The sequence below is a fragment of the Manihot esculenta genome, chromosome 12 (assembly GCF_001659605.2).
Source record: "Manihot esculenta cultivar AM560-2 chromosome 12, M.esculenta_v8, whole genome shotgun sequence".
NCBI classification, from domain to species: domain Eukaryota; kingdom Viridiplantae; phylum Streptophyta; class Magnoliopsida; order Malpighiales; family Euphorbiaceae; genus Manihot; species Manihot esculenta.
Window position 1 is genome coordinate 34,508,474 of NC_035172.2, and position 22,775 is coordinate 34,531,248.

The window sequence follows — 22,775 nt, forward strand, 5'->3', positions numbered from 1 at the left end:
TAAAATTTCATGTGTCTGATGCGAATTTAAAATAATTAGATTAATAAATTTTAAATATATACTATAATAAAAGAAAAACAGCCTTGATGATTATGTTGCAACAAGTGAAATTATTAAATAAACTTGCTGGTATTGAGTCTTAATCATTTTCTCAAACACTTGCAGACAAGGGAAATGACTTAAATGGTTTGTTTTATTTTATTTTTTTTATTTATTCCATCTTGTGTGCCTTCAAAATACCTTATAATCCTCCCTTGTCTTTGTTTTTACACTTGTGCAACTATCTCTGTTCCCTGTCTTTTAGGTAGGGGTGATTATTTATTCGGTTCGATTCAAAATCAAATCGAATCGAATAAATTAAAAATTAAAATTTTAATGTTTACGAAAATTGAACTAAATCGATTTTGATCAGAAATCGAATCGAATTGAATCAGTCTGATTCAGTTCGATTCGATCGGTTTTATTTTTAATAATTTTTTATTTTTTATACTTTATTTTTAATATTTTAAAATTTAATTAAAATATTTTAATATCAATATGATTTAATTTCTCTATATTATTAAAAAAACATATTATTATCACTAATCGGTTTGGTTTGATTTTTTTAATTTTTTTATGATCAAAACCAAACCGAATCGAAATAATTAAAATTTTTAAAATTAAAAATCGAACCGAATCGAAATGTATAAAAAACTGAACCAAATTTTCAAATCGATTCGATTCAGTCAATTTTTTCAGTTTGAACCGAATACTACCCTATTTTCAGGTACTCTCTATCTTGCATTTTTTTTCTTCATGCTTACAAAATCATAAAATAATTTAATTTAATTTTTTTTAAAAATAAGTGAATTTTTTAATTTTAAACAAGTAAATTGTTAAATAAAAAATTAATTAAATATTGAATTAAGTCTTATACAATTAGGCATTAATTTTTAAAATTAAATTAAAAAAATAAGTTCTTTTGTTTTAATTATGAAAATTGATTTAAAAAATCAATTTTAATTCAATATATGGGCTGGAAAAGGGTAATTGAGTCATTCTAAAAAGAAAATTGTGATAATTTTATTTTAATATTAGTTGTAGTTAGAAGAAGAATGGAGTGTTAAGCAATTATTAAATTACATAATCATCCTTATTAGGTGTATCTCTCTGGTACATATTATTATTGCCTTTCACCAATTAAATATTAAATAAATAAATAAACTAAGTGAATATTATTATTATTCATCTGACAACTAAGAGAGAGAAATACAGCGCCAGGCATGGCCATGTTTCTTTTCTTCCTTTTCAGTTTGGCTCAGCTGCACTGAGCTTGCCTTTTATTATTATTATTATTATTATTACCTTTTCAATTAAAAGATTGAGTAAATTATATTTTAATTATTAAATTTTAATATAATTAATAAATCAATTTTATATTTTTAAAATTTAATATTTAAATTTCTTTATAAATAAATTATTTAAATTAAAAGTCACTTTATTTATAATTTTGTTAGTTAATAAATGAAAATAAAAATAAAAATTTTAAAAATTTAAAATTTCTTTATAACATTTAATTCGTTGTTAATTTGTTGTTAATATAGAAAAATATTTTATATTATATAAATTATATTTTAATTTTTAAATTTTAATATAATTAATGAATTAATCTTTATAATTTTTTATTATTTATTTTCTCTAATTCAAAAAAAATTAATTAATTAATTTTCAGATTTATAAAAAATTTATTAATTAATTTTCTTATATAAAAAATATTTTAAATATTTTTATAATATTTAATAATTAAAATTAATCAAAAAATTAATTTTTTAAAATTTTTAAATATTTTAATATGTTTTTTGAAGAGTCGGAGAGCCGAGCCGAGCCGAGGAATTGAGGTAGAAGCTGTCGGTGGTACTTGTGTAAGCTAACTGATAGCAGAGCATAGCTTGACTTCTTCTCTCTCACTCTCTCTCTCTCTCTCTCTCTCTCTCTCTCCCTCTCTCTCTCTCAGAGTATCTATGACTATGAAAACGTAATACCCGTTCGAGAAACAGAAAAGAAAAATAAAATTAAAATTAAAAAAAGTGAAAAATAAATATCTCTCTTTCTCCATTGCCTTTTCTCAGCTTCTTCTTCATGCTCCCTTCTCCTCTACGGTATCTTTAGATGCACCATTCTTCTTCTTCTCCTTCTTCTTCCGTTTCTTATTCTTTCTCTGTGTTTTAATGTGTGGTATTCTTGGCATTGATGGAGATTTGTCGTTTCTGCGAAACTTGAGGTGCTGATTCATTGCTTTTTATGTGTTTGGATTCTTGCAAATCTCTTGTTAGATTCATTCCTTTTGTATTTTTCTATTGTTTTGTTTGGTAAGCTCATTTTCAATTAATAGTGAAAATTAATGTGTTTTGATGTTTCGATCTACTTTTGTTTCACTGAATTCTTTTTTGAATTCACTTCTATCTGTTTCCAAAAATGTCGGTTGTCTCCGATTTCATTCGGTTTCATCTGTTTGTAGGTGGCAAAGCTGTGGAATTTTATTACTTTTTTTCTTTAATCTTTTTCTTTTATAGAATGGAAAGTCAAACTGAGATTTGTATTGGATTAATATAATTTTCTGTGCAAAATACGGCGCTTTTTGGAAATGTAAGCTAAGGCAGAGTGATTGATCTGTGTCCTAGTAGTTAAGGACAATTGAAATTGAGCAATTCAATATCGTGGCACTCATTTTAGATGTCAAATGCTTTGATTCAGATTTAGCTGTTGCGCTAGCATTACACGCGAATTATACTCTTTTTCTTATTCTTCATCTTCTAAAGTTGTTTCAGTTCAGGTAGCGTGATTGCCTACCTGATCTGGCATTTTCATTAATTTCACAAAAATTGTTTTGTTATTTTGTTTCTCACTTGGGCTTTTGTTTCGTTGTTGCAGGGGGATTTGATGTTTTGATCCTGTCCAGAAGGTAGATCTGGAGAGGGGCACAGCATTTGATTGATTTGCTTTTAGTTGGAAATCTTGAAGTGAAGTAAAGCTGGCGGCTACACTGGCTTGGAGGTTTGCTGCCACGAATGGCAGCAACCTTGCTGCTAACGACATGGTAATCTATTCTTCTTCTATTCATTTGTTTATGAGGATATACAGTGAGGAATCTGTCGTAGATATTGATTTTGTATGCTCATTTTGGAAAGGAATTGGATAGGCTAGATCCTGTTCTTCTTGTTGCTGATTGATATGTCTAGTTCTGTTGGATAATCCTGATGTTTGTTAGTAGATACTTCAAATCTATGATAGACTCAACAGGGAAACTTATGCAAATTAGTAACATTGTGTTACCAGCTGCACTTCTCTATGCCTGTTTCAGTAGTCTTGTAGAGCTACTTAGACTGTTAACGGTTGTTTCTAGCACAAATATGAAGTTAGGCAAATGTAGATAAACAAGGGAAATGCTACTAATTATTTTAAGTGATGTACCATTAGTCCATTGCTATTTGTGATAATTGAACATCAAAATCTTCCGTAAACCTTCTTTGTGTGTTTTTAATATTCATATATCAAGAACGTTAGTTATATTTTGTTATTTTTGTGGTTGGGCAAACCAATTTGGAATTGAATTTTCCAGTTGCTTCTCATAATTGCCATTTATGTTCAATATTGAATTGATAATGTTTTGTGCAATTTCCATCCTCATTCTCACTCATAATTGCAGGAAAAGAATGTTGATGGAAAGCTTCAAGATTCGGAGCCCCCAACTCCACATTCAATTATGAAGATGAGTGTGAGGTGAGTTCAGATATACTCAATGTAGAACGCCTACTACTTTGTTCATTAGGTGCTCCTTATACTGCTGCATTGGGCACACAATTCATTGGTCTTTGCCCTTGAAGCAGGATTTATTGGTGCTAACAGGTGCCTTTGTAAGAGGAAGGGACTCAATATTTTATCTTTTATCTTTTATCTTTTTCTTCCCTTTTCTTTTTCTTTTTAGGTTCAAGGATTTGAGCAATACCCCTGCAAGAAATTTCTAAGAGAAAGAATATTCCTTGAGTTTTACCATCTACCTGCAAGAAAATTTTCTTTTTAAATTCAAGGATTTTAACCATCTACCTTTCGGTTTTTGAGTTCATTTCACCATTGTTGAATATGTATATTATTTTCTACACCTGTTTCCTGTGTTTCTGGATTGATTTTGATCCCGACATCCCGTACTTGATTTGAATCCAAAAGTTTGCTTTGAATGGCTAATAGGTCTTGTTTCCATATGCTTGCATCTTAAATAATGGGATGTCCTTTGTTTGCTTTCTGAGTCCTTATCATATCTTGTCTAGAGTTGGCTAATAGTAGTTATTTTTTCTCACCATGAGACCAACTAGGAGGATGTTCCTAGTAAGTTATTATAGAAATGAGAATTCTGGCATCATTATCTATTTATTTTTATAACGCTTTTAAATCATATACAGAGACCGTAGCAGTAGCATGGAGGATCCAGATGGGACGTTAGCAAGTGTTGCACAATGCATTGAACAGTTGCGGCAGAGTTCCTCATCTGTACAAGAGAAAGAATATTCCTTGAGGCAATTGCTAGAACTTATTGAAACACGGGAAAATGCTTTCAGTGCTGTTGGATCTCACTCTCAAGCAGTTCCGGTGCTTGTTTCTCTTCTCCGATCAGGATCTTTTGGAGTGAAGATACAGGCTGCTACTGTTTTGGGATCTCTATGTAAGGAGAATGAGCTAAGGGTGAAAGTCTTACTTGGAGGATGCATTCCGCCATTACTTGGTCTCCTCAAGTCAAGCTCCGCAGAAGGTCAAATTGCAGCAGCAAAGACGATATATGCTGTTTCTCAGGGTGGTGCTAGAGATCATGTTGGATCAAAAATTTTTTCAACTGAAGGAGTTGTGCCAGTGCTGTGGGAGCTGCTTCGAAATGGGCTCAAGACTGACAACTTGGTTGATAACTTATTGACGGGAGCACTAAAAAACCTCTCCAGCAGCACTGAAGGATTTTGGCCTGCAACAATACAGGCTGGAGGAGTAGATATACTTGTGAAGTTGCTCACAACTGGAAAGTCAGGCACTCAAGCTAATGTCTGTTTTCTTCTTGCTTGTATGATGATGGAGGATGAAACTATTTGTTCTAAGGTATTGGCAGCAGAGGCCACTAAACAACTGCTTAAACTATTAGGACCTGGTAATGAACCCTCTGTTAGGGCAGAAGCTGCTGGTGCTCTTAAGTCTCTTTCTGCACAGTGTAAAGAAGCAAGACGAGAGATTGCCAATTCTAATGGTATTCCTGCCTTGATAAATGCCACAATAGCTCCTTCAAAAGAATACATGCAGGGTGAGTATGCCCAAGCCTTACAGGAGAATGCCATGTGTGCTCTTGCAAACATTTCTGGTGGTTTGTCATATGTAATCTCAAGCCTTGGTCAAAGCCTTGAATCATGCTCTTCACCTGCCCAGACTGCTGACACCTTAGGGGCTTTAGCTTCAGCTTTGATGATATATGATAGTAAAGCTGAATCTACAAGAGCATCAGATCCTGAGGTTATGGAGCAGACTTTGGTTAAACAGTTCAAGCCTCGCTTGCCATTTCTTGTGCAGGAACGTACTATTGAAGCATTGGCCAGTTTGTATGGAAATTCCATCCTTTCCATTAAACTTTCAAATTCTGAAGCAAAAAGATTGCTTGTTGGTTTAATCACAATGGCGACCAATGAAGTTCAGGATGAGCTTATAAGAGCTCTTCTCACACTATGCAACAATGAGGGCAGCTTGTGGCGTGCACTCCAAGGCCGTGAAGGGGTTCAACTTTTGATATCTCTTCTTGGGCTTTCATCAGAACAACAACAAGAATGTGCAGTTGCATTGCTTTGCCTTCTATCTAATGAAAATGATGAAAGCAAATGGGCCATCACTGCTGCTGGTGGTATTCCTCCACTTGTTCAAATTCTTGAGACAGGGTCTGCTAAAGCAAAGGAAGATTCTGCAACGATTCTTAGGAATCTATGCAATCACAGTGAAGACATACGTGCATGCGTTGAAAGTGCTGATGCTGTTCCTGCATTATTGTGGCTACTTAAGAATGGGAGCCCCAATGGGAAGGAAATTGCAGCAAAGACTTTAAATCATTTAATCCATAAATCTGATACTGCAACTATCAGCCAGCTCACTGCATTGTTAACCAGCGATCTACCTGAATCAAAAGTATATGTTCTGGATGCTCTAAGGAGTATGCTTTCTGTGGTTCCCTTGGGTGATATACTACGGGAAGGCAGTGCTGCAAATGATGCAATAGAAACAATGATCAAGATATTGAGCTCTACTAAAGAAGAGACTCAGGCAAAGTCTGCCTCAGCTTTGGCTGGAATTTTTGAAGTCCGGAAAGACTTGCGTGAGAGTGGTATTGCAGTTAAAACTCTTTGGTCAGTGATGAAATTCCTAAATGTGGAATCTGAGAACATCTTAGTAGAGTCATGTCATTGCCTTGCTGCCATATTTCTGTCGATTAAAGAGAACCGAGATGTGGCTGCTGTTGCTCGGGATGCATTGTCTTCCTTAGTTGTGCTCGCTAACTCTTCATCTTTGGAAGTTGCAGAGCAGGCAACATGTGCTCTGGCAAATCTTATTTTGGATGGTGAAGCTTCGGATAAAGCCATTCCTGAAGAAATTATTCTGCCAGCAACTAGAGTTTTGGATGAGGGCACAGTTTCTGGAAAGACTCATGCAGCAGCAGCAATTGCTCGTCTGCTCCATTCTCGCAGAATTGATAATGCAGTAACTGATTGTGTTAATCGTGCTGGAACTGTCCTTGCATTAGTTTCATTTTTAGAATCCAGTAATGGTGGACCTGTCGCCACATCAGAGGCATTAGACGCACTAGCTATTCTGTCAAGGTCAGAAGGGGCCAGCGGCCACATTAAACCAGCATGGGCGGTTTTAGCTGAATGCCCAAGAAGTATAACCCCAATAGTTTCAGCCATTGCAGATGCAAAACCTGTGTTGCAGGATAAAGCTATTGAAATATTGTCACGACTCTGTCGGGATCAGCCTGTTGTTTTAGGAGACACAGTTGTTACTGCCTCTGAATGTATACCATCAGTTGCTAGAAGGGTGATCAATTCCACAAATCCAAAGGTAAAAATTGGGGGAGCTGCACTCCTAATTTGTGCTGCAAAAGTTAGTCATCAGAGGGTGGTGGAAGATCTTAATCAATCAAATTCATGCACCAATCTTATTCAATCACTTGTTATAATGCTTAATTCTTCAGAGGCTTCTCCTTTGGGAAGTCAAGGTGATGATGACAAGGAAGTCATTAGCATCTGCAGGCATACTAAAGAAGAAGCTGGGAATGGTGACTCCAAAACTGGAACAGCACTAATTTATGGTTATAACTTAGCTATTTGGCTACTCTCTATACTAGCTTGTCATGATGAGAAAAGTAAAACTGTGATAATGGAGGCTGGAGCAGTTGAAGTCCTAACAGACAGAATCTCAAATTGTTTTTTGCAATATAGTCAGGTCAGACTTCCCTCTTCCTTTTTGAACTAAAACAATTACAACTTCTTGTTCTATATCATTTGCCTGAAGAAACTAGGATCAAAATTCTGAGATCTGAGCATAGTAATGTACTAACATTTATCACGTCGTTCCTTGTTATGCATTTAGTCTAAACTCTTGCTTTCATTAACTTTGCCCCATGCAGAGTGACTTTGGTGAAGATGGCAGCATATGGGTTTGTGCTTTATTGCTTGCAATTCTGTTTCAAGATAGAGATATCATACGAGCACATGCAACCATGAAATCTATACCAGTACTTGCAAATTTGTTGAAGTCAGAGGAGGGTGCAAACAGATATTTTGCTGCCCAAGCAATTGCAAGTCTAGTCTGTAATGGTAGTAGGGGGACTCTTCTATCCGTTGCCAATTCAGGGGCAGCAGGTGGCCTTATATCTTTACTTGGCTGTGCTGATGTTGATATATCTGACCTGCTGGAATTATCATCAGAGTTTACTTTGGTGCGTTATCCGGACCAAGTTGCTCTTGAGAGGTTGTTTAGGGTTGAAGACATAAGGGTTGGGGCTACTTCTCGAAAAGCCATACCTGCCCTGGTCGATCTACTCAAACCAATTCCAGATCGCCCTGGGGCACCTTTTCTAGCACTAGGGCTTCTTACTCAGCTTGCAAAAGACTGTCCACCAAATAAGATTGTAATGGTAGAATCAGGGGCTTTGGAAGCCTTGACAAAGTATCTTTCACTTGGTCCCCAAGACGCAACTGAAGAAGCTGCAACTGAGCTGTTAGGGATCCTATTTAGCAGTGCTGAAATTCGGAGACATGAATCTGCATTTGGTGCTGTTAGTCAACTTGTGGCAGTCCTACGTTTGGGTGGAAGAGGTGCAAGGTATAGTGCTGCTAAAGCATTGGAAAGCCTGTTTTCTGCTGATCATATCAGGAATGCAGAAAATTCCCGGCAAGCTGTCCAGCCCTTGGTGGAGATCCTTAATACTGGGATGGAGAAAGAACAGCATGCTGCTATTGCTGCATTGGTTAGGTTATTGAGTGAAAACCCATCACGGGCCCTTGCAGTTGCAGATGTTGAGATGAATGCTGTTGACGTCCTTTGCAGGATCCTTTCCTCAAATTGTTCAATGGAGCTAAAAGGGGATGCTGCAGAGTTATGTGGTGTTCTTTTTGGAAATACACGAATCAGGTCCACAATGGCTGCTGCACGCTGTGTTGAGCCTCTGGTTTCTCTCCTTGTTACAGAGTTTAGTCCTGCTCAGCATTCAGTTGTCCATGCACTGGACAAACTTGTTGATGATGAGCAACTGGCAGAACTAGTTGCTGCACACGGTGCAGTTATTCCTCTTGTTGGCCTTGTCTATGGTAGGAATTACATGCTCCATGAAGCTATTTCCAGAGCATTAGTGAAGCTGGGCAAAGACAGGCCTGCTTGTAAAATGGAAATGGTAAAAGCTGGAGTAATTGAAAGCATACTTGATATTCTCCATGAAGCACCTGATTTTATCTGTGCTTCATTTGCAGAATTGCTTAGAATATTGACCAATAATGCTACCATTGCTAAGGGACCATCTGCTGCAAAGGTGGTTGAGCCTCTTTTCCTGCTGCTTACAAGACCAGAATTTGGGCCTGAAGGACAACATAGTGCATTACAGGTTCTAGTGAACATTCTGGAGCATGCACAATGTCGTGCTGACTACAACCTCACCTCTCACCAAGCTATTGAACCACTCATTCCATTGCTTGATTCTCCAGCTCCAGCAGTTCAACAGTTGGCAGCTGAACTTCTATCACATCTACTCCTGGAAGAACATCTTCAGAAGGATCCATTGACACAGCAAGTAATCGGGCCCCTCATACGAGTTCTTGGTTCTGGCATACACATCTTGCAGCAAAGAGCTGTCAAGGCTCTTGTTAGCATTGCATTCACATGGCCAAATGAAATTGCGAAAGAGGGAGGTGTGAACGAGCTATCTAAAGTGATATTGCAAGCTGATCCTTCTCTTCCTCATGCCTTGTGGGAATCTGCTGCTTCTGTATTAGCTAGCATTCTGCAATTTAGTTCGGAATTTTATTTGGAAGTGCCTGTTGCCGTGTTGGTAAGGTTGCTCCGATCGGGCTCAGAAAGTACAGTAATTGGTGCACTGAATGCCCTTTTGGTGCTAGAAAGTGATGATGGAACTAGTGCTGAAGCAATGGCTGAAAGTGGTGCCATAGAAGCTCTTTTGGAACTACTCAGAGGTCATCAGTGTGAGGAAACAGCTGCAAGGCTTCTGGAAGTATTACTCAACAATGTGAAGATCAGAGAATCAAAAGCTACTAAATCAGCAATCTTGCCCTTGTCCCAGTACCTCTTGGATCCACAAACTCAAGCTCAGCAGGCAAGGTTACTGGCAACTTTGGCACTTGGGGATCTATTCCAAAATGAGGGCTTGGCTCGAAGTACTGATGCAGTTTCAGCTTGTCGTGCTCTAGTCAATGTCCTTGAAGAGCAGCCTACAGAAGAAATGAAAGTTGTGGCTATATGTGCTTTGCAGAACCTTGTTATGTACAGCCGGTCTAACAAAAGAGCAGTTGCAGAAGCCGGTGGTGTTCAGGTTGTATTGGATCTGATTGGTTCAAGTGATCCGGATACATCTGTCCAGGCTGCAATGTTTGTTAAACTTCTCTTCTCAAATCATACCATTCAGGAATATGCTTCCAGTGAAACAGTCAGAGCCATAACTGGTAAGTTCTCTGTCTTTCCCATGCATAATTGGGCGGCTTTGTGGGTAATTTCCAAACCAAATTGCAATATTCTTGTCCGTTTTCAAACTGAACTTAATTGTTTAAGTGAAGAATCTAATCATAATACTAGACTGAAATATTATGATTTTTTTCCAATTGCAAAAGTAGTTTGTGGTATAAATACGTGTTCAATATAGTTGCTAGTAACATAGTCTAATAATATCAACTGAAACGTTCTAAATTATTAATATAATATTTAATAATGCAATCCTTAATTTACAAAATATATGCCCACATAAATGAAGCCAGCAATCCATGGAAAAAGTTATATTTATATTTTATTCTAATTTAAACTAAAAAGGGATATTTAATTATATAGATGGTTTGATTTCATATTTTTTACTAATGAAAACAAACTGTCTGTGTCTATTCAGTTCAACCTGATTTGGTTGACAGTTTGCATTGAATGATGAACAGCCCAGAATTTACTTGCATTCGATGTGGCAATTTCTTTGACATGTCCTGTCATGAATTGAATCTTTACTTTCTCATTATTTTAGCTTTGGTTATTGAATTTGGCTCTGGGATAATTAAACTTTCATATTGTAGAAATATAATATTTGATGTTGTCTTTCATAATAAAGATTACAACCTATTTATATATAAAAGACGGTCTCTAAACAGGAAAGAAAATCAAGTCTATAATTATACAATCCCTGAGATTAAGCAACTAACCCATTTATCAATATTTACTTCCTATATTAATATATTTACTTCCTATAATCTATAACACTCCCCCTCAAGTTGGAGCATAAATGTTAATTATGTCCAACTTGTTACATATATAATCAACTCGTCCCATACAACTTAACAGACCGAATTTGTAAACCCAACTTCTTCCAATAATTGACGTACCCACAAAACTTCACAAACGGTTTTTGCCATGACTCGACATTTAGATTCAGCACTAGAACGGGAGACCACATTTTCTCAGCTTGGTAAAACGCCTTACTGTGAATAGAATTTCGAATCCGTGAACAGTACTCGTGACTCGTTAACAGTACCCGAGGAACAGTACTCGTGAACGGTACCCGAGAAACAGTACTCGTGAATAGTACCCGAGGAACAGTACCCCCGAGAAACAGTACTCGTGAATAGTACCCGATGAATAATTCCCGTGATCAATATCTGATGAACAGAGCCCTAAGTCTCCAAGTGTTACCCTTTATGGATAACCCAAATGAACATAAATCTAAGTCTCCAAATGTTACCAATAATTCCCGTGAACAATATCTGATGAACAGAGCCCTAAGTCTCCAAGTGTTACCCTTTATGGATAACCCAAATGAACATAAACCTAAGTCTCCAAATATTACCCTTTATAAGTAACCCAAATGAATAGAGCCCTAAGTCTCCAAATGTTACCCTTTATGAGTAACCCAAAATGAACAGAGCCCTAAGTCTCTAAATGTTACCCTTTTGTGAATAACCCAAATGAACAGAACCCTAAATATCCAGATGTTACTCTTTATGAGTAATCCAAATGAACAGATCCAAATGTTACTCTTTATGAGTAACCCAAATGAACAGAGCGCTACGTCTCCAAATGTTATCCTTTATGAGTAACCCAAATGAACAGAGCCCTAAATCTCCAAATGTTACCCTTTATGAGTAACCCAAATGAACAGAGCCCTAAATCTCCAAATGTTACTCTTTTATGGGTAACCCAAATAAACAGAGCCCTAAGTCTTCAAAAGTTACTCCAAAAGTTACTCTTTATGGGTAACCCAAATGAATAGTATCAAAAAGACGCCTTCACCCAACACCCAAACGGCAAACGAACCACGAATCTGACAAGGGAGCTGCAAGGCGACTTTGGCATCCTCTCTAGGTGAACGGTGAGAGACAAATATTATCCTAGATGGATAACACAAAAAAACAGGAGTCCTGAGTCTCCAAAAATTTAAAACTTGACGAGAGAGAAAATAAATCTCTACAAACCTGGCTCTGATACCATATAGAAATATAATATTTGATGTTGTCTTTCATAATAAAGATTACAACCTATTTATATATAAAAGACGGTCTCTAAACAGGAAAGAAAATCAAGTCTATAATTATACAATCCCTAAGATTAAGCAACTAACCCATTTATCAATATTTACTTCCTATATTAATATATTTACTTCCTATAATCTATAACACATATGACTTACTTATTGTCAAAATCAGAGTTCAATTTATGTAAAGAAAAGAAATATTTATCAAATTTTCCGGATAAGTCATGGAGAATTTGCATAGAATTTCTTTTGGAGGTTTGACTGGTCTTTATTTTATCAAGTTGCTTGTAAGTTTGGATTGCACCCTTGATTGAACTTCCACAAACTTAATATAAAACCTCATGCATCACCCATTTAATCATGACTGTATCACCTGGCAACGTGAACCAGAAGAGAGCTCATGTGAACAATATTTCCTTTGCTCATATCCAAGCAACTTTTTCTGTACCTGTTCTTTTCTTTTTGAATGGAACCATTTTTAATTGCACAAGCATTAGTAACTTAAGTTGTCTAATGTGCTGAAGATACTTGAAAGACATAAAGAACAGGGATAGTAGTGTTGCAAGTTAGATTAGTTGGTTTGTTAAAATTAGTTCACTTTTCAATTTGTATTTGGTGCATATTGCTCCTCATGTCCCCTCTTTTTCCAATTCTCCTATAACTGCCTGTTTTGGTCTTGCAGCTGCTATTGAAAAAGATTTATGGGCCACTGGAGCTGTGAATGAGGAGTACCTAAAAGCTCTAAATTCTCTCTTCAGCAACTTCCCACGTCTGAGAGCAACTGAACCTGCAACACTCAGTATACCTCATCTGGTTACATCCCTCAAGACAGGTTCAGAAGCAACTCAAGAAGCTGCCTTGGATGCACTTTTCCTTCTCAGGCAAGCTTGGTCAGCATGCCCAGCTGAAGTTTCAAGAGCTCAATCCCTTGCTGCTGCAGATGCTATCCCCTTGTTACAATACTTGATTCAGTCTGGCCCACCACGATTTCAGGAGAAAGCTGAATTCCTGCTGCAGTGTTTGCCTGGTACATTGGTAGTTATTATCAAGCGTGGAAACAACATGAAGCAGTCAGTGGGAAACCCAAGTGTGTACTGCAAACTTACCCTCGGGAACACTCCACCAAGACAAACAAAGGTAAGGTGCTTTTATGTATTTCACCCCGATTTTATCCCTATTTGTTTTTGAGAATAGAGGTTCTGATTTCGCTATTTACATGATTGCACAATAAAGCTTTGTCACTGAAATATAAACACAAACGGACAAGCCTTTACATCACCAAATCATTTCAGCTATAGTTCATTATATTTTGCTTTTACATACTAAAAATGCCACCTAAAAGATTGAACTCTCCAAGGAAGTGTATACAAACTAAAAAAATGCCACCTAAACTGAGCCCCTTTTATACATAGATGAGGCTTGGAGTGCTACCTTATTGTTGGTTCATAATCTAGAACTGAACTCTGCCAGAAATTTTAGCTTGAACTAATAAAGCATACTGTGCATATAATTGTTTTTACTTCTCTTCTAATAGCATTTGCCAATTCCACTTCTATCTCGCATCTGAACTATATAATTATCAGGTGGTGTCAACTGGCCCAAATCCGGAATGGGATGAGAGCTTTTTGTGGTCTTTTGAGAGTCCTCCGAAAGGCCAGAAGCTTCATATTTCATGCAAAAATAAGAGCAAAATGGGGAAGGTACTCCACTGGAATATATAGATGTTCTTCACATTGTTACCTATTTTTTTTGTTTTCTTATTACTTAAGTTCATCTCTCTTGATCTTACAACAGAGTTCTTTTGGAAAAGTAACGATCCAGATTGATCGGGTTGTAATGCTAGGAGCAGTTGCTGGAGAGTATACTTTGTTGCCAGAAAGCAAAAGTGGGCCCTCAAGGAATTTGGAAATAGAGTTCCAATGGTCTAACAAATCCACTAGTAATGAAACAGCCACAAATTGAATTTTTAGGGAGGAAATCCCAGTATAGTTCTATTATCAATACTATTTTTATAAAAAATTCTTCCTTTTCAAATTGAGTTATTTATCATTTCAGTGTAAATAGTTTGCAAAAGATTTTGATTTTTGTAGGTGCTTGCCATGAGTCATAAAAAAAATGGTTAATTTGTTCAACCTATTCTTTTGTAAGTTGATGTTCTTATAATCTGTGGAACCATATGGACTGACAACAGTTAAAGTTCTTATTTGTAGTTTTGTACCAAAATTGTGTGCTTGTCAATCTGAGAGGAAAATAGTGTTTGAACACCTTTTGCAAATTTCCATAGATTTGTGTTTGATCACAAAATTAATACCAATCATGCGTGAGATTCTTTTTTGTTTTAACAATCAGTGAAGTTATTGTCCCTCTTTTTTGTCTAAGAGTCATTTTCTCATTGATTGATTGATGCATGGGACTTTTTAACAGCTTGGTGTTAGATTTCTTTAGGAGATTTATATGTTATGATTAATAATTTTAACATTAATTTTAAAAGGGTAGTGTCATTTTCAGAGCAAGGGTTGTCACTTAGCACGATTAGTTTAGGTTTAGAATATATTTAACATTGTCATTTGAACAGTTATGAAAGATGAAATTCTAACTATATTTGAATGGACAAATTTGAAATATGGCATTTAAATTTGACAAAAATATACGTTTTATTAAAAATTCATATGAAACTATATTAAATTCTCAATTTTAAATATTGATGTTCAAATATAGCATAAAAATATTAAGAATTCAATTAAAATAAATTTAATATCTTATCATTATAAGAATTTTAAATAATAAATAAATTTTATAAATATTTTATAATATTTGAAATTATAATTTTCTAAATATGTTAGTTTAGAATAATGTTATAAAAGATTAAAATTATCCATATGATGATAATTGTCATTTGTAAAACCTAATGTGAAATTCAAGTTTATTTTAGAAAAAAATAGAAAGATTAAGGATTAAAAAGAATGAAAACAGCAAAGAGCGGCTCAAAGATAGACAGTGAGAGGTAATAATAGAGTTTATCAGCATCTCACTCCCGATGGAACATTTTAATAAATCAGAGAGGTACCATCGTTGGAAGAAATTCACCCCCTCTCCGATTCTTATAGCCACCTAACTTAAAAAAAAAAAAAAGGAAAAACGAGGCAGCCTTAAAGATTTTGTGATTTCTTATACTGATTGACATGGTTGAATAAAATTTATGATTTGTGATGATGAGACAGAAATAAGAGAAAGAAAGAGAAAGAAAGAGAGAGAAACGAGGGAGTGCTAAAAGTAAAACATGATGGAATACGTAAAATGGGGGAAAAAAATTACTTGAGGAGGATAAGGTATTGATGAGTAAATTGAATAATTCATTCGATAAAAATTAATGTACCATACTTAATATGAACAAAATAAAAATGAAAAAGCAATTTTTTTTAATTATATTTTACGGGTTAGTATTTTAGTCGGTTTAAAATCAAATTAAACTAAATAAATTAAAAAATTAAAATTTTAATATTTATAAAATTAAATCAAATCAAATCGATTTTAAATAAAAATTAATTTAAATTAAATCGATTTGATTTAATTCAATTTATTTAATTTGATTATCTCAACTTTTTAATAAATTTTTTATTTTTTATATATTATTTTAAGTATTGAATATTTTAATTAAAATTATTTCAACCTTTTTATGGTTAAATCTTTCTAAATTATAAAAGGTAATATATTATTATTTATTAATCTGTTTGATTTGATTTGATTAATTTATTTTTTATAAAAATTTAATTAAATTCAAAAAATTTAAATTTTGAAAATAAAAATTAAATTAAATAAAAAAAATTAAAAGTAAATTGACTTTTAAATTAATTTAATTTAATTAATTTTTTAATTTAAATCGAATATTGTATAATTCTCAGACGTATTATATTATTTTTCTTCTAGGCTTACAGAGCTATAAAAGATGTACAAGATTCCAACCCATAAATAAACAAAATCAAACTCAACTATATAAGAAAAAAAAAACAAACAAACTCAGACCATCCAAACTACAGAACCCCATAGAGACACCAACAATCACTACCAACTCATCGCAGCAGCATCATAGCAGCCCCATCGATTCACCACTTTAGAGGACAAATGACAAAGCTAACCATTGAAAACTAAACCCAATGAAGAAAGAGAAAATCAAATAAAAAACACACCCAATATGCAAAGTCTAAAATTAGTTTAATTTTGTCGCTCAAAATTTTATGATAATTAAAAATTTTATAATTTTAAAAATTTTATAGTTATTAAATATTTTATTTATAAAATTTAAATATAATATTAAATATAATCATTATAATTTTATTATATTATTTTAAAATTTTTATAATCATATATAACGATCGATTTTTCATTATAAATAACTTTTATATGTATAAATATATGAACTCTTATTTTTTTATTTTATTTTTTTTATATTTTTTATTATATTATAAATTAAAAATAAATTTTTATTATTCTAATAGTAAAAATTAAATTTTAAAAGAATTTATTTAATTTTAATAAATTACAAAATAAATTATTAAATATAAAATTTAATATAATTTAAATTTTATTATTTTATTCTATTTTTCTAACACCAAACATATACGGAACTTCAATGTCAATAATACTAATTTAGATGATGATAAAAGGAAGGATATGGCAAAGCTCAGTTTATTAATTGTACATGAAAGCAGGGTTACTGGATATTGTGGTACGATCTAAAAAGCTGACCTCACAAAAAGCAGAGCTCTTTTTGAAAGCCGAACGAAGCACCCAGACCTAATAATCGTAAAAATGACTCTCTCCTGGAAAAAATCAGAACTTGCATAGAAAGAACAAAAGAAACAATCACATCAACAAAAAAAACAAAATAATCAAATAATTTACTTTCAATAATAAAAAAAATATATATTAAATTTTATATTTCAATTTAAAATATTAATATCAAATAAATGAAAATAGATTTTAACTTGAAATTATTTTTAAAAATTGATGATCTCAGATCCAAAAAATAAAGTTTTACAAAGATTTTATAAAATTGGGAAAGAAAAGCCTAGGTCTAGAGAAAAACATTTCTCCTTTTATATGTTTTCTTTTATCCGCTAGTGACGTATAACAAAATGTGTGTCATTGAGTCACCTGTTCTTGTCACGTTGATATGGATGTACGAGGAAATTAGATCGTTGTCCCATACGTAACGGACCCTGATTCTCCCAGACGCGCGTACGGGTAATCCCAAGTGAAGAATGGATAGGTCTTCTTTCTGATTCCGGACCGGACTGGAAGATATGATATGAGCTGAACCTAGAGAGGATTTTATTCATCGGGCTCAAAGGTCTAGGCCGGCCTGATTGAGGAGACTGATGGGAGTCCCATCTCCAAACTGGATGGACCAGACTTGATGCATGTGATGAGGTTTGTGGGCCTCTAGATGATGGGCTGGTGTCGTGGGCCTGGTCCCAGACCAGAGTGAAGAAATCCAGCGGTCATCAATTGCCCCTTTACCTTCTCGTCAGTTATTGCCCAACTGATGAGGGGGTAAATACCAAGAATCATTATGACCGCGCCTGTTGATATACAGCTTGCCTCATAACGCCCTTTCACCTAATTGTTGTTTTGACTTTCGAATCCTCTCTGTCTTTTTCTACTTCTGGCTTTCCTCTGTTCTTCGTGCACTCTGCCATCTTCATTTCCCTACTTTTATCTTCAAGGTACGCTTTTCTTCCTTTTCCATGAATAGCTTTTAAGGATCCTGGTACCGCTATCCTAGAGTCTAGCATCACTCTGTTCGGTATAAAACCTCATTCTCATGGTGCATCTTGATATCACCTCCCTTTTCACCTTTGGGACCCTCACCGAAATGAGAGGATCCTCCTTCTCGATCCACATACCTCCAGTATAATCGATCCTCAGAAAGACGTGCGCTCAGTTTTCTCTGTTAAACAGAAAGAGTATGGTATACCCTTTCCCTTATCTCCTTTCTTTCACGGGGTTTTCTCATATTTCGAGATTGCTTCTCGAATGTTGGTCCCTAATTTCATTCTTTTCATGTTTTCTTCTGAATCTATCTGTCTGAGCGGGGGTTTTACGTCCATAGGGCGTTTGTTCGATGCCTTCTTCGGACTGGTCAAGGCGAGCCGAACATTTTATTACTTTGTCTCTTATGGAGGTCTGTTTTAGTCTCGCTTTTGTGATTTTTACTGAGAATCGTTCTGACTTACCCCGATTTTGGACTTTTTGCAGCTCCTGAGATGAAGATGGATCAGCTTAAGCCCCCTAAGATTCTTACGCTGCTCGAGGGGAGCCTGAGTGTTGCCTCGGATGCCCTCCTAGTAGGGCGATCAGTGAGGGGGGTTACCCAACAAGTGGCCGAAGTCATATTGTCCAGGTCGTCTGGCCGACCTCCTCCTCCTGCTCTTGCCCGAGCTTCGATGCCGAGCTCTCGAGGTGCCAATTCTTCAAGGTCGCCAAGCGGCGGCAGGTCGGTCTCAGTCGCTCTAGCTGTTCAAGCTCTCAGGTCCCCTCAGACTTCAAGGCCGCGCGAGGACTCCGAGTTGATGGGGGCGAAGCCTGCCCCACCTTCTGGCGATGCTTCTGGAGAGAGGCTTGAGGCCTCCATAGCTGAGAAGGGGGTCTTTGCAAGCAGGACTGAGCTTGTCTCTGCGGGGAATGTTCATGGGGCCCTTCCCGAGGTCAGCTCAGCTACCGAGGAGAGGGAACTCATTTTTGTAGATGATGGGGGTGTAGCGGAGAAGGTCGGGAACAAGCGTCCCGTTCTCCCCGAAGTGCCTGTCCTGGTTCGCATTCCAAAGAAGTCTTGGGCTTCTAGAAGATCGATTCCTGCCTTTCTTCCTCTTGGGAAGAAGGAGAAGGTTCCCGTGGTGCCCCTTATGTCTACTCCGGACTCAAACTCATGGAATAACATGATTTCTGAGATTTATTGTGGAATACAAGATGCAGTTCACACATGTAACGTAAAGCAGCTCATGATGGGTTCGTGTCAGGATTTTGATATAGAGCGCTTGTGCTATGAGAAACAGAGATTTGCTGCACTCAATCGAGCTTCTGTTGATGCTTTCGAACATGCATTTCGTGATATCCAGAGTTTAGTTGTTCCATTGCCCTTCAGAATGCCTCGCCAATTTTCTTGTGCTGCTTTGAATAAGCAAAAGGGGGACAATGCAACTGAACTTGCCAAGTGTTATATCCCATCTGCTGTCGTTGAAGGTTCTTTTTTAACCCGCATGAATCCCATGGAATGTTTTGTTCATTCAGTAGCCAGTCGAGATAATTTTTTCAGTGACAATGCTGACCTTCCCAGGACTTTAACTTGAAGACTTATGTTTTTCATGCGTGATATACACACAGCATATGATGGAATAGTGAGAGATGCTTATGGGTGTCAACTTGTTCAGTTCTCCTATAATATGGAGACAGAGTTCAGCTGGAATGTAAGGAGCGTCTAAGGGAGTTTAGGGAGTCTGCCGAGCTAAAAAAAAAGGGGGGGATCCAACAGACTCGTGAAGCTCATCTTCCGAACTGTAAGGATTCTTCCTGAATTAAAAGCTAAGATAGTAGTGTAGGTGATAGTAATATAAATGTAGATGATAATGTACCTAGGCATGTAAGTCCTTTGAGGACAGTTTTTCCTTCAGTAGAGTGAGTGATTGGACTGTAAATCTTCTTTTTCTTTGAATGAAATTTCATTTTCATTTATTTTGCTTGTTTTTTCTCTTTTTGCCTTCAAGCTCATCAGAACTAAAATTCTATCAATTGACTGAACTTTTGGGTTATAACTTTATCTATTTCGCTAAGGCATTCTTATCCGTAAGCTCTTTCCGAGCTGGACTAGCCGTATCCGTGAGCTCTGTTTTTAACAGTAGGCTGAACTTTCGACCTACGAGTTTTTATGATTCTTGTAAGGACATCCTCATTTTTCTCTTATTACTTCGTTACTATGAGCTCGGGCATACGGCCTTTGCTTAATAACAATAAGTTAGATCATGTACCTTTAGAGGTGATGAGTAGGGTTGGCCTTTTTGCTTTTAGTTCTGATTTGCTAGACTGAAGCTGGGGTCTCATCTGTTCATGCCATTGGATTTCTCCTCGAGTTGCCCCTTTACCTCCTCAGCATTTATTACATGAGTGGTGAGGGGTAAATCCTCAGACTTTTATTTGTAACTGCACGGCTTCATTTTAGACGCTTTGACCTTTCTTTCTGGTTATGAGCTTGGATATTTGGTCCCTCTGGAAGTGACCCTTTGTCAGTCAGTGGCTGTATGGTCCGCTGGGGTGGGGAGTTCAGCTATTTTTTTTTGTGAGTCCGTTCGTTCAGCGGATGAAGGAGCTCAGATTTTTGTTCTTTGCTTAGACTTTTGCGCTATCTGTGTGACGGGCTCAGGAGTTCGGAATTTCGTCTTCCTCACTATGAAGTCAATACTCAATTTCTTGCTTTCTTGATGAGCCTTATACGGGCTGTGTTTCTGGGATCCAGGCCATTTTTGCTCCGGGGAGATCTTGGAGATCTTGGTTGTTTTTGCTCCAGGAGATCTGACGAGATCCTACTCACTCTCACCAGACTATTCCCTTAAAGTGGGAGGTCAAGGGTTCGAGTAGTGGGGGAGGCGACCTAATTTCCAAAGGGAAATTTGGGCCAAATCCACTTGGGGAAGGATGCGATGCGAGAACCCAAGGGGACAAATCCTGCCAGGAACCCGTGAGGGTGAATGGATGTTAAGAGCTGTTCACGACGCCAGTAGAAAGCCCGAAGTGGCAAGAGGCCAGGCGAGGGATAGCCCTGGGCCGTGAACGGTAACAGTGCCGGTGAGAGGGCCGGGCTGTTACATAAAAAGGCGCATTCTGTAACGACCCGAAAATCGGACCGCTACCGGCGTTAGGATCCAGGTCGATTTAAGGCCGCCGGGACCCGTAGCAAGCCTAACATGCATCCTGTTAACCTGTTTAATCCCATACATGATCAACAACATACATAAAAATTAAAACTTTTCTTTCATACATTGTAACGACCCGGAAATCCGACCCGTTACCGGCGCTAGGATCCAGATCGGCTTAAGGCCGCCGGGACCCGTAGCAAGCCTACATACCTCCTGTAAACCTGTGGAATCCCGTACATAACAACATATACATGATCTGTAAAAATTTTCTTTTCCCTTATCCAAGCAAAACCTGTGCATGCACAAAATCATACATAAACCCCACACTGGAATCCTCATCAAATACTCCAATGGGGTATCATCATCATACATAACAGCTTGGATAATCATGGTCATTAACATCATTACTCATTAAACACTCTGTACATAATGGGGATTCACACACCTCTAGGTCAGGCACTACTATAATCCTCAATACATCATCAAATCAGTCATTACATTACAAGGTCATACATACTCATTACATCATGTTCATGTCCACTACTATCTATTACAACATACATGATTTGACTTCACTCTAGCCGACTTCTTGTTCTATCCTGTACCTGCAACTTTGGGGATAAAGGGAGAGGGGTGAGCTACTAGAGCCCAGTGAGCAGAAACTAAAAACATTTGTTTTAATTCCTCCATTTTTAGGTATATTATTATTCATTTTATTATTATTTAACTTTTTCTTTCTTTTTCTCATTCATGCTTTCATGTATGCGCCATAACACAAACATTTCACAACAAGGATGAACTTGTCACCATTTAGCCCCTATCTTTCTTACTTATACATGCCGGGGGCGTAGAGCCGTAGCAGGCACACCCGGACTTTCATAATCAGTCATAGTGCCAGGGGCGTAGAGCCGTAGCAGGCACACCTGGACTCACATAGGCTATCATGACATACAAGGGCTAATGGATCATTCAACATTCATCCACATCAACAACAAAGTATGCAATGCAACATATTCGTGAATTCTAATGCAAACAACCTAATATTGCATGGCATAATGATGCATGGGCAATGCTTTATGATTCATTCATTTATTCATTTACTTCAAAGCTTAAGGGGTTGTTCCACTCACCTGGTAACTGAAGCTTAAACAATGAACTCTGAACGACTATCTCACAACCGGGGGTCTCGGTTCCTCGGGTCCGAACCTACACAGGTGGACTCAAATGAGGCACCAAACATACATGAACATGACTCTAAAATACTCCCCAAAAACCCCCTAAAACATCCTGAAAACATCACATGAAACATGCAAGAAATGGCTGAACAGGGCACTTTCGGCGGCACCTTCGGCGGCCGAAAGTCCTGGACAGAGACGAAACTCAGGTAGGTTCGGCGGCACCTTCGGCGGCCGAAAGTGCCAGACAGAGACGAAAGTCTCTTTTCGGGGGCAACTTCGGCAGCCGAAAGGCCTGCCTCCCCAGCCATGTTCGGCGGCCGAAAGTACCTTCGGCTGCCGAACCTGGTTTCTGCCAAAGGGCAGAAACTTGGCTCCCTTAGCACATTTCGCCTCCAAACCTTC

General features: G+C 36.8%; 1 protein-coding gene across 2 annotated transcripts; it reads left to right on the forward strand.

Moving 5' to 3' along the window:
• The first annotated feature begins 1,961 nt into the window (after nt 1-1,961).
• Nucleotides 1,962-14,590, forward strand: LOC110628227 (protein CELLULOSE SYNTHASE INTERACTIVE 1). 2 transcript variants are annotated; one of them, XM_021774784.2, is made up of 8 exons: nt 1,962-2,260; nt 2,911-3,076; nt 3,686-3,759; nt 4,437-7,497; nt 7,682-10,226; nt 12,969-13,423; nt 13,870-13,986; nt 14,081-14,590. In XM_021774784.2, exons 2-8 carry the CDS (start codon nt 3,074-3,076, stop codon nt 14,246-14,248), a joined length of 6,423 nt encoding a protein of 2,140 aa, XP_021630476.1. In that variant the 5' UTR covers nt 1,962-2,260; nt 2,911-3,073; the 3' UTR covers nt 14,249-14,590. The 2 variants fall into 2 exon arrangements, with proteins under 2 accessions (XP_021630476.1, XP_043804933.1); XM_043948998.1 differs by lacking the exon at nt 1,962-2,260 and adding an exon at nt 2,362-2,812.
• Nucleotides 14,591-22,775: the final 8,185 nt, after the last annotated feature.